This window comes from Coregonus clupeaformis, unplaced genomic scaffold, assembly GCF_020615455.1.
Source record: "Coregonus clupeaformis isolate EN_2021a unplaced genomic scaffold, ASM2061545v1 scaf0022, whole genome shotgun sequence".
In the NCBI taxonomy this organism is placed as follows: domain Eukaryota; kingdom Metazoa; phylum Chordata; class Actinopteri; order Salmoniformes; family Salmonidae; genus Coregonus; species Coregonus clupeaformis.
In genome coordinates, this window is record NW_025533477.1 from 1,248,880 (window position 1) to 1,262,667 (window position 13,788).

Consider the following 13,788-nt stretch of genomic DNA (forward strand, 5'->3'; position numbering starts at 1 on the left):
GGGAGAGGGGGAGGACAGCTGGGGGTGAGTCAGAACATGCTATTGAAAGGGATCTCAAACTGTACTCTCATGAAGATGGTTTACCTCTCCCACTTACTGTGTGTTCCTTGAAAGATGCTCTTTGTTGTATAACTTGAATGCTTGGTGTATCTAACCATTGTCTGCCTCTCTCTCCCCCCAGTGTTAATGAGCTGTATGTTGACGACCCTGATAAGAACAGTGGTGGGAAGATTGATGTGAGTTTAAACATCAGTTTGCCAAACTTACACTGTGATTGTGAGTATATTATCCGTACATATCCACTGTTATACACTGTATTACTGTCTGAATGTACTAACTTTATATAGGTCATTATTAATACATCCGTACGTATCCACAATGTACACCTCTCAAAACACTGTCACCTTTCTGACTGGATTTGACAGTATTTTATGTATTTGAATAATACAAGTTCTACATTTGCTTTATGGGTGGTGCGTGACCCTCGGGTGGCAGCACATACATGCTAAGTGATTTCAACGGGGCTTTCTCCATTCTGATTGTTTTAAACTGTTCAATTTAACTTCAACCAGAAGTTGATCTCATTTGAGATCATTTCCACACTGCCATGTTGGGTTGCAGGATATGGGCAAACATTCTAGGCCTTATTTCTAACCAGATATTGCAATTGCGATTTGACTTGCAATTTAGATCAAAACACTTGGGTGGCCTCCCGAGTGGCCCAGCGGTCTAAGGCACTGCATCGCAGTGCTTGAGGCGTCACAACAGATCCGGGTTCGATCCCGGGCTGTGTCGCAGCCGTCCGCGACCGGGAGACACATTTGGCCCAGCGACGTTCGGGTTAGGGGAGGGTTTGGCCGGCAGGGATGTCCTTGTCCCATTGCGCTCTAGCGACTGCTGTGGCGGGACGGGCGCATGCACGCTGATTTCGGTCACCAGTTGTACGGTGTTTCCTCCGACACATTGGTGCGGCTGGCTTCCGGGTTAAACGAGCAGTGTGTCAAGAAGCAGTGCGGCTTGGCAGGGTCGTGTTTCGGAGGACGCATGGCTCTCGACCTTCGCCTCTCCCGAGTCCGTTCGGGAGTTGCAGCGATGGGACAAGACTGTAACTACCAGTTGGATATCACGAAATTATGGAGAAAATGGGGTAGAAAGTAAAATAACAATAAAAAAAAAAACACAGATTATTATTCAAATTCTATAGTATGAATGTAATACTGGGTACTTTGAATCCAGTGTTGACATGACAACGAATGAAGAGGCCAGGGAGGCGTTCACATAACACTAATAGGATCTCTATGGAGGCGTTATTGTGACAGGGTAGGAACCAAAGTGTTGGTCAGTGTTTCCCAGGTGAGTGACCCAAACTGGCCCTCTGGGGTAATACAGATTCTCTAATATCAGGGGCACTGTATGACAGTCTATTCCCTACATAGTGCACTATGGCTCTGGTCAAATGTAGTGCACTATGGGCTCTGGTCAAATGTAGTGCACTATGGGCTCTGGTCAAATGTAGTGCACTATGGCTCTGGTCAAATGTAGTGCACTATGTAGGGAGTAGGATGCCACACAGCCACAGTGTAGCCTTAGTGCAGTGATGACGATGATGATGAGGTCACAGTAGGGCGTGTCCAGTGAGCCAGGCCAAGAGAGAGAGAGAGAGAAGAATCACTGGTTATTCCCTCACCATCACCCACACACACAGCCAGTACATAGACATGACCAACACATAGACATGACCAACACACAGCCAGTACATAGACATGACCAACACACAGCCAGTACATAGACATGACCAACACACAGCCAGTACATAGACATGACCAACACATAGCCAGTACATAGACATGACCAACACATAGACATGACCAACACACAGCCAGTACATAGACATGACCAACACACAGCCAGTACATAGACATGACCAACACACAGCCAGTACATAGACATGACCAACACACAGCCAGTACATAGACATGACCAACACATAGCCAGTACATAGACATGACCAACACATAGACATGACCAACACACAGCCAGTACATAGACATGACCAACACACAGCCAGTACATAGACATGACCAACACACAGCCAGTACATAGACATGACCAACACATAGCCAGTACATAGACATGACCAACACATAGACATGACCAACACACAGCCAGTACATAGACATGACCAACACACAGCCAGTACATATACATGACCAACACATAGCCAGTACATAGACATGACCAACACATAGCCAGTACATAGACATGACCAACACATGGACATGACCAACACACAGCCAGTAAATAGACATGACCAACACACAGCCAGTACATAGACATGACCAACACATAGCCAGTACATAGACATGACCAACACATAGACATTACCAACACACAGCCAGTACATAGACATGACCAACACACAGCCAGTACATAGACATGACCAACACACAGCCAGTACATAGACATGACCAACACATAGACATGACCAACACATAGCCAGTACATAGACATGACCAACACATAGACATGACCAACACATAGACATGACCAACACATAGACATGACCAACACATAGACAGTACAGAGACATGACCAACACATAGACATGACCAACACATAGACATGACCAACACACAGCCAGTACATAGACATGACCAACACACAGCCAGTACATATACATGACCAACACATAGCCAGTACATAGACATGACCAACACACAGCCAGTACAGAGACATGACCAACACATAGACAGTACAGAGACATGACCAACACATAGACATGACCAACACATAGACATGACCAACACACAGCCAGTACATAGACATGACCAACACACAGCCAGTACATATACATGACCAACACATAGCCAGTACATAGACATGACCAACACACAGCCAGTACAGAGACATGACCAACACATAGACAGTACAGAGACATTGAATACTACAGTGAATACATAGTATGCCTTACATAGTAGTATACTACATCTTGACCACGTCATTGTATTGAATTAACAATATGTTTCTCCTTCCCTCTCACACATTTCTCCATGACCTTATATGTTCTTTATCTTGAGTTATTAGAGATTTTGTTGCCAGGTGACTCACAAAGTAACATAGTTATTTTATGATTGTTCCAAATTCCATTTTGCAGTTCCATGATGAAGAAATATCAGTTTCAACCCATTTATCTCTTCAGTCAGTATTACATATTTCTTCTTCAGTTATATTGTTCTTCCAGGGCTAACGCCTCCTTCCTCCCTGGAACGACCGTTACAGATACTTTAACAAGCGAAGACTTGATCTCTGACTTCATGGAATAAGAAATTATTAATATAATGATCCTGTCATCATTTTCCTTACTGGCCTGACATAGGAGAGAAAGAAAGAGTCATTTTAAATGTCAAGTCTGAATAGCAACAAGTTTTAATGACTCCAACTTGGTGTTGGTCACTGAATAGAGAACCAGGGCATGACATCACACTCTCTACTTCTATAAATGTCTATTCAATATTTATCCCCCTCCCCCCCCCTCTATTTTGGGACATTGTGAAATATTAAGCCTGAAGTAGAAGTACATTACTTTTCTCCTCCAGCCTTCTACAGCCTTCTACAGCCTTCTACAGCCTTCTTCTCTTTATAAATGTCATAATTCTCAACTTCCTTAAATGTGTATTGAAAGGGCTGACTTTTCTCCAGCCTTTACAAACATGTACATATAAAGGGAAATCTGAATGACATCATTCTCTACCCTCCTTTTTTAAATGTGTATTTTGAAATCTGAAATGGAGAGAGGGTTAACTTTTCTCCGGCTTCTAGCTTACAAACATGCAGCTATATCTATATCCATACTGGATTGGACCCGGGCTGTATTTTAGGAGCTGGCGTTGGAGCAGATGGTTTTAAACTTGTCATCTCAACTACCAGCAGTCGAAGGTCGCTCTGCATGTGGATAGACACCAGACCCCCTCTCTCTTCTCTCTCTCTTCAATTCAGTTTAAGGGCTTTATTGGCACGGGAAACATACAGTTGAAGTCGGAAGTTTACATACACTTGGAGTCATTAAAACTTGTTTTTCAACCACTCCACAAATTTCTTGTTAACAAGCTATAGTTTTGGCAAGTCGGTTAGGACATCTACTTTGTGCATGACACAAGTAATTTTTCCAACAATTGTTTACAGACAGATTATTTCACTTATAATTCACTGTATCACAATTCCAGTGGGTCAGAAGTTTACATACACTAAGTTGACTGTGCCTTTAAACAGCTTGGAAAATTCCAGAAAATGATGTCATGGCTTTAGAAGCTTCTGGCAGGCTAATTGACATCATTTGAGTCAATTGGAGGTGTACCTGTGGATGTATTTCAAGGCCTACCTTCAAACTCAGTGCCTATTTGCTTGACATCATGGGAAAATCTAAAGAAATCAGCCAAGACCTCAGACAAAACATTGTAGACCTCCACAAGTCTGGTTCATCCTTGGGAGCAATTTCCAAACGCCTGAAGGTACCACGTTCATCTGTACAAACAATAGTATGCAAGTATAAACACCATGGGATCACGCAGCCGTCATACCGCTCAGGAAGGAGACGCGTTCTGTCTCCTAGAGATGAACGTACTTTGCCGCGAAAAGTGCAAATCAATCCCAGAACAACAGCAAAGGACCTTTTTTATTTTATTTGTACCTTTATTTAACTAGGCAAGTCAGTTAAGAACAAATTCTTATTTACAATGACGGCCTACACCGGCCAAACCCGGACGACGCTGGGCCAATTATGCGCCGCCCTATGGCACTACCAGTCACGTCCGGTTGTGATACAGCCTGGAATCGAACCAGGGGGTCTGTAGTGATGCCTCAAGCACTGAGATGCAGTGCCTTAGACCGCCACTCGGGACCTTGTGAAGATGCTGGAGTAAACAGGTACAAAAGTATCTATATCCACAGTAAAACAAGTCCTATATTCACATAACCATAGGGCGGCGCACAATTGGCCCAGCGTCGTCCGGATTTGGTCGGTGTAGGCCGTCATTGTAAATAAGAATTTGTTCTTAACTGACTTGCCTAGTTAAATAAAGGTACAATTAATTAAAAAAAGAAAAGAAAAAAAAAAACTGAAAGGGCGCTCAGCAAGGAAGAAGCCACTGCTCCAAAACCGCCATAAAAAAGCCAGACTACGGTTTGCAACTGCACATGGGGAGTAAGATCGTACTTTTTGGAGAAATGTCCTCTGGTCTGATGAAACAAAAATATACAGTGGGGAGAACAAGTATTTGATACACTGCCGATTTTGCAGGTTTTCCTACTTACAAAGCATGTAGAGGTCTGTAATTTTTATCATAGGTACACTTCAACTGTGAGAGACGGAATCTAAAACAAAAATCCAGAAAATCACATTGTATGATTTTTAAGTAATTAATTTTCATTTTATTGCATGACATAAGTATTTGATACATCAGAAAAGCAGAACTTAATATTTGGTACAGAAACCTTTGTTTGCAATTACAGAAATCATACGTTTCCTGTAGGTCTTGACCAGGTTTGCACACACTGCAGCAGGGATTTTGGCCCACTCCTCCATACAGACCTTCTCCAGAACATTCAGGTTTCGGGGCTGTCTCTGGGCAATACGGACTTTCAGCTCCCTCCAAAGATTTTCTATTGGGTTCAGGTCTGGAGACTGGCTAGGCCACTCCAGGACCTTGAGATGCTTCTTACGGAGCCACTCCTTAGTTGCCCTGGCTGTGTGTTTCGGGTCGTTGTCATGCTGGAAGACCCAGCCACGACCCATCTTCAATGCTCTTACTGAGGGAAGGAGGTTGTTGGCCAAGATCTCGCGATACATGGCCCCATCCATCCTCCCCTCAATACGGTGCAGTCGTCCTGTCCCCTTTGCAGAAAAGCATCCCCAAAGAATGCTGTTTCCACCTCCATGCTTCACGGTGGGATGGTGTTCTTGGGGTTGTACTCATCCTTCTTCTTCCTCCAAACACGGCAAGTGGAGTTTAGACCAAAAAGCTCTATTTTTGTCTCTTCAGACCACATGACCTTCTCCCATTCCTCCTCTGGATCATCCAAATGGTCATTGGCAAACTTCAGACGGGCCTGGACATGCGCTGGCTTGAGCAGGGGGACCTTGCGTGCGCTGCAGGATTTTAATCCATGACGGCGTAGTGTGTTACTAATGGTTTTCTTTGAGACTGTGGTCCCAGCTCTCTTCAGGTCATTGACCAGGTCCTGCCGTGTAGTTCTGGGCTGATCCCTCACCTTGCTCATGATCATTGATGCCCCACGAGGTGAGATCTTGCATGGAGCCCCAGACCGAGGGTGATTGACCGTCATCTTGAACTTCTTCAATTTTCTAATAATTGCGCCAGCAGTTGTTGCCTTCTCACCAAGCTGCTTGCCTATTGTCCTGTAGACCATCCCAGCCTTGTGCAGGTCTACAATTTTATCCCTGATGTCCTTACACAGCTCTCTGGTCTTGGCCATTGTGGAGAGGTTGGAGTCTGTTTGAGTGTGTGGACAGGTGTCTTTTTATACAGGAAACGAGTTCAAACAGGTGCAGTTAATACAGGTAATGAGTGGAGAACAGGAGGGCTTCTTAAAGAAAAACTAACAGGTCTGTGAGACCCGGAATTCTTACTGGTTGGTAGGTGATCAAATACTTATGTCATGCAATAAAATGCAAATTAATTACTTAAAAATCATTCAATGTGATTTTCTGGATGATTGTTTTAGATTCCGTCTCTCACAGTTGAAGTGTACCTATGATAAAAATGACAGACCTCTACATGCTTTGTGAGTAGGAAAACCTGCAAAATCGGCAGTGTATCAAATACTTGTTCTCCCCACTGTAACTGTTTGGCCATAATGACCATCGTTAAGTTTGGAGGAAAAAGTGGAAGGCTTGCAAGCTGAAGAACACCATCCCAACCGTGAAGCACGGGGGTGGCAGCATCATGCTGTGGGGGTGCTTTGCTGCAGGAGGGACTGGTGCGCTTCACAAAATAGATGGCATCATGAGGAAGGAAAATTATGTGGATATATTGAAGCAACATCTCAAGACATCAGTCAGGAAGTTAAAGCTTGGTTGCAAATGGGTCTTCCAAATGGACCCCAAGCATACTTCCAAAGTTGTGGCAAAATGGCTTAAGGACAACAAAGTCAAGGTATTGGAGTGGCCATCACAAAGCCCTGACCTCAATCCTATAGAAAATGTGTGGGCAGAACTGAAAAAGCGTGTGCGAGCAAGGAGGCCTACAAACCTGACTCAGTTACACCAGCTCTGTCAGAAGGAATGGGCCAAAATTCACCCAACTTATTGTGGGAAGCTTGTAGAAGGCTACCCGAAACGTTTGACCCAAGTTAAACAATTTAAAGGCAATGCTACCAAATACTAATTGAGTATTCTGACCCACTGGGAATGTGATGAAATAAATAAAAGCTGAAATAAATCATTCTCTCTACTATTATTCTGACATTTCACATTCTTAAAATATAGTGGTGATCCTAACTGACCTGAGAGGGAATTTTTACTAGGATTAAATGTCAGGAATTGTGAAAAACGGAGTATAAATGTATTTGGCTAAGGTGTATGTAAACCTCAGAGTTCAACTGTAGCACCTTATTCCATATACAGTGGTTACAGGTACAAGTTACAGGTCTGTGAGAGCCAAAAATCTTGCTTGTTTGTAGGTGACCAAATACTTATTTTCCACCATAATTTGCAAATAAATTCATTAAAAATCCTACAATGTGATTTTCTGGATTTTTTTCTTCTCAATTTGTCTGTCATAGTTGACGTGTACCTATGATGAAAATTACAGGCCTCTCTCATCTTTTTAAGTGGGAGAACTTGCACAATTGGTGGCTGACTAAATACTTTTTTCCCCCACTGTAAAATGTTCCTGTTTTGATTGATTTAATAGAGTGGGTTAGGTCTGCTCTATACCAAATTAGCATACCCCTGAGTCTCTTACCTGTTTACATTTAACATTTAAAATGTTTTGTCATTTAGCAGACACTCTTATCCAGAGCGACTTACAGTTAGTGAGTGCATACATTAAAAAATAAATAATAATCATACTGGCCCCCCGTGGGAATCGAACCCACAACCCTGGCGTTGCAAACGCCATGCTCTACCAACTGAGCTACACGGTGATATATATACTCCATGATATATTCTGATCAACTGGTGTGTTCTTGTGTCAGGAAAATAAATACCACATGAATCAGATAATATACCTGGCCATTACAACAGATCAAATATTTTTGACCAAATTCATGGTTAGTGCGTTTTGCCTTTTGTTAGGCAGTATACTGTAAACCTACTGCCATCTAGAGGCCAAAAGGTGATCCTACACCCAGAGTCCACAAACAGAACACAAAGAACAGTCAGTCCATTACGTTCAGCGCCAAGTCCTAGTCTGGTGAATGGAGACTAGATTCAGGTCTTTAGCCTGTATCCCTGTTATCCCCGCATCAATGACAGTCCATCCTCCTAATAACACAACATTGCAATACAAAACCTTAGTGAAATCTCTTGCCAGTAAAACTCTCAATGTACTGTGTGCACTTCCCTGTATCCCCTGCATATGACAAATAAAGTTTGATTTGATTCATATAAAAATGTTGCATTACATATGCAGTATATTCCTGGGAAATATTACTACCACACCTGGTAGTTTGGTGGATGGGACTACCACCTCTCAGACCTTGTATATTCCAGGATGAGATAGTGAAGGCTTTGTGTTCCATAGCGTCTAGTGTTGTTTTCGTGTGGTTTAGGCTCGGATCATTACAGTAGCTGTGAGCATCTGATACCTACCTCTTAGGTCTCAGGATGGGGGGTTGGGCCTGTTGCTCTGCTCTCTTCTCTTCTCTCTCTCTGTCGCTCGCTCTCTCTCTGTGTCCATCACCCTATTGGGGGGAGAGAGGGAGAGAGGGAGAGAGAGGGAGAGAGAGGGAGAGAGGGGGAGAGAGGGAGAGAGAGAGAGAGAGAGAGAGGGAGAGAGACTGCGATCTGACCACCGTTGTCCATGTCCTTTCTTTCTCTCCTCCAGTGGTGGGTCTTGATATCCAGGATGAGATGGGTCGTCATGAGGTGGGGCACATTGACAACTCCATGAAGGTTCCTCTCAACCACGGATATGGCTGTCGCTTCGAGGGAGAGTTCACTATTAACAAAGTAAGGAGACACAGCTGACCCCCACTACACAGACCTCTGACAGCTAACAAAGGAGACACGGCTGACCCCCACTACACAGACCTGTGACAGCTAACGAAGGAGACACGGCTGACCCCCACTACACAGACCTGTGACAGCTAACGAAGGAGACACGGCTGACCCCCACTACACAGACCTCTGACTGCTAACGAAGGAGACACGGCTGACCCCCACTACACAGACCTCTGACTGCTAACGAAGGAGACACGGCTGACCCCCACTACACAGACCTCTGACAGCTAACGAAGGAGACACGGCTGACCCCCACTACACAGACCTCGGACAGCTAACGAAGGAGACACGGCTGACCCCCACTACACAGACCTCTGACAGCTAACAAAGGAGACACGGCTGACCCCCACTACACAGACCTCTGACTGCTAACGAAGGAGACACGGCTGACCCCCACTACACAGACCTCTGACAGCTAACAAAGGAGACACGGCTGACCCCCACTACACAGACCTCTGACTGCTAACGAAGGAGACACGGCTGACCCCCACTACACAGACCTCTGACTGCTAACGAAGAGACACGGCTGACCCCCACTCACAGACCTCCTGACTGCTAACGAAGAGACACGGCTGACCCCCCACTCACAGACCTCTGACTGCTAACGAAGGAGACACAGCTGACCCCCACTACACAGACCTCTGACTGCCAACGAAGGAGACACGGCTGACCCCCCACTACACAGACCTCTGACAGCTAACGAAGGAGACACGGCTGACCCCACTACACAGACCTCTGACTGCAGAAGAGACACGGCTGAGCCCCACTACACAGACCTCCTGACTGCTAGCGAAGAGACACGGCTGACCCCCACTAACAGACCTCTGATAAGAGACACCGACCACTACAGACCTCTGACTGCTACAAGAGACACGGCTGACGCCCCACTACACAGACCTCTGACAGCTAGCGAAGAGACACGGCTGACCCCCCACTACACAGACCTCTGACAGCTAACGAAGGAGACACGGCTGACCCCCCACTACACAGACCTCTGACAGCTAACGAAGGAGACACGGCTGACCCCCACTACACAGACCTCTGACTGCTAACGAAGGAGACACGGCTGACCCCCACTACACAGACCTCTGACAGCTAACAAAGGAGACACGGCTGACCCCCACTACACAGACCTCTGACTAGCTAGCAGAGACACGGCTGACCCCCACTACAGACCTCTGACTGCTAACAAGGAGACACGGCTGACCCCCACTACACAGACCTCTGACAGCTAACGAAGGAGACACGGCTGACCCCACTACACAGACCTCTGACTGCTAGAAGGAGACACGGCTGACCCCCACTACACAGACCTCGGACTGCTAGAAGAGAGACACGGCTGACCCCCACTACACAGACCTCTGACTGCTAACGAAGGAGACACGGCTGACCCCCACTACACAGACCTCTGACAGCTAACGAAGGAGACACGGCTGACCCCCCACTACACAGACCTCCAGATAGATTTTCCAGTTTGAACACCCAACCATCACTGAACCCTGGGAAAGTTCCAGTTACCCAGAGAGACCCCTGTTATATTATCAACGATTGGCCACTCGGTGTTCTTCCATCATAGTGAAGCTTCATCAGAAGGAGAGCTTCCCTATCAGACTGTTGGCACCATTATGAAGGATGTCACATTTAACATCATAGATCATATGCCTAGTCTAACTTGGCCACTCATTCAAAGTCTCATACTAAATACGAGATCTTTATAGTGAATCTGGATCACGGGATGTTTTGAAGACATATCTATATTTGGTATGACTAATACGGGTTGATCAGAGCAGAAGATTTGCAGGCTCCCCTCCTCAACCTACGTGTTTCTCCCGTCTCCTTATTGAGTTCTGTTAAACCTGCTGTGGGTTAAGGTTAGGTAGAGCTTTTAACAGGTTCTAACAGGCATCTCTGACGTCACTCTCCAACAGTACTTCGAATATGATCAGTTTAACAGGTTCTAACAGACATCTCTGACGTCACTCTCCAACAGTACTTCGAATATGATCAGTTTAACAGGTTCTAACAGGCATCTCTGACGTCACTCTCCAACAGTACTTGAATATGATCAGTTTAACAGGTTCTAACAGGCATCTCTGACGTCACTCTCCAACAGTACTTCGAATATGATCAGTTTAACAGGTTCTAACAGGCATCTCTGACGTCGCTCTCAACAGTACTTCGAATATGATCAGTTTAACAGGTTCTAACAGGCATCTCTGACGTCACTCTCCAACAGTACTTCGGAATATGATCAGTTTAACAGGTTCTAACAGGCATCTCTGACGTCACTCTCCAACAGTACTTCGAATATGATCAGTTTAACAGGTTCTAACAGGCATCTCTGACGTCACTCTCCAACAGTACTTCGAATATGATCAGTTTAACAGGTTCTAACAGGCATCTCTGACGTCACTCTCCAACAGTACTTGAATATGATCAGTTTAACAGGTTCTAACAGGCATCTCTGACGTCACTCTCAACAGTACTTTCGAATATGATCAGTTTAACAGGATCTAACAGGCATCTCTGACGTCACTCTCCAACAGTACTTCGAATATGATCAGTTTAACAGGTTCTAACAGGCATCTCTGACGTCACTCTCCAACAGTACTTGAATATGATCAGTTTAACAGGATCTAACAGGCATCTCTGACGTCACTCTCAACAGTACTTGAATATGATCAGTTTAACAGGTTCTAACAGGCATCTCTGGCGTCACTCTCCAACAGTACTTGAATATGATCAGTTTAACAGGATCTAACAGGCATCTCTGGCGTCACTCTCCAACAGTACTTGAATATGATCAGTTTAACAGGTTCTAACAGGCATCTCTGACGTCACTCTCAACAGTACTTCGAATATGATCAGTTTAACAGGTTCTAACAGGCATCTCTGGCGTCACTCTCCAACAGTACTTCGAATATGATCAGTTTAACAGGTTCTAACAGGCATCTCTGACGTCACTCTCAACAGTACTTCGAATATGATCAGTTTAACAGGTTCTAACAGGCATCTCTGACGTCACTCTCCAACAGTACTTTGAATATCATCAGTTTAACAGGATCTAACAGGCATCTCTGACGTCACTCTCCAACAGTACTTGAATATGATCAGTTTAACAGGTTCTAACAGGCATCTCTGGCGTCACTCTCCAACAGTACTTCGAATATGATCAGTTTAACAGGTTCTAACAGGCATCTCTGACGTCACTCTCCAACAGTGCTCGAATATGATCAGTTTAACAGGTTCTAACAGGCATCTCTGACGTCACTCTCCAACAGTACTTGAATATGATCAGTTTAACAGGATCTAACAGGCATCTCTGACGTCACTCTCCAACAGTACTTCGAATATGATCAGTTTAACAGTGTTCTAACAGGCATCTCTGGCGTCACTCTCAACAGTACTTGGAATATGATCAGTTTAACAGGTTCTAACAGGCATCTCTGGCGTCACTCTCCAACAGTACTTGAATATGATCAGTTTAACAGGTTCTAACAGGCATCTCTGACGTCACTCTCCAACAGTACTTGAATATGATCAGTTTAACAGAGATCTAACAGGCATCTCTGGCGTCACTCTCCAACAGTACTTGAATATGATCAGTTTAACAGGTTCTAACAGGCATCTCTGACGTCACTCTCCAACAGTACTTGAATATGATCAGTTTAACAGGTTCTAACAGGCATCTCTGGCGTCACTCTCCAACAGTACTTCGAATATGATCAGTTTAACAGGTTCTAACAGGCATCTCTGGCGTCACTCTCCAACAGTACTTGAATATGATCAGTTTAACAGGTTCTAACAGGCATCTCTGGCGTCACTCTCCAACAGTACTTTGAATATGATCAGTTTAACAGGATCTAACAGGCATCTCTGGCGTCACTCTCCAACAGTACTTCGAATATGATCAGTTTAACAGGTTCTAACAGGCATCTCTGACGTCACTCTCCAACAGTACTTAGAATATGATCAGTTTAACAGGTTCTAACAGGCATCTCTGACGTCACTCTCCAACAGTACTTGAATATGATCAGTTTAACAGGTTCTAACAGGCATCTCTGACGTCACTCTCCAACAGTACTTGAATATGATCAGTTTAACAGGATCTAACAGGCATCTCTGACGTCACTCTCCAACAGTACTTCGAATATGATCAGTTTAACAGGTTCTAACAGGCATCTCTGACGTCACTCTCCAACAGTACTTCGAATATGATCAGTTTAACAGGTTCTAACAGGCATCTCTGACGTCACTCTCCAACAGTACTTGAATATGATCAGTTTAACAGGTTCTAACAGGCATCTCTGGCGTCACTCTCCAACAGTACTTCGAATATGATCAGTTTAACAGGTTCTAACAGGCATCTCTGACGTCACTCTCCAACAGTACTTTGAATATGATCAGTTTAACAGGATCTAACAGGCATCTCTGACGTCACTCTCCAACAGTACTTCGAATATGATCAGTTTAACAGGTTCTAACAGGCATCTCTGACGTCACTCTCCAACAGTACTTCGAATATGATCAGTTTAACAGGTTCTAAC

The 13,788-nt window shown here is 44.6% G+C and overlaps 1 protein-coding gene across 1 annotated transcript in view; it reads left to right on the top strand.

Moving 5' to 3' along the window:
- The window catches only part of ergic1 (endoplasmic reticulum-golgi intermediate compartment 1), a 124,365-nt gene that overhangs the window by 37,237 nt on the left and 73,340 nt on the right, over positions 1–13,788 (top strand). Inside the window, exons 4-5 of the mRNA XM_045212553.1 lie at positions 182–276; positions 9,066–9,190. Of these exons, the coding sequence (XP_045068488.1) occupies positions 182–276; positions 9,066–9,190 (220 nt within the window). The remainder of the gene's footprint in view (positions 1–181; positions 277–9,065; positions 9,191–13,788) is intronic.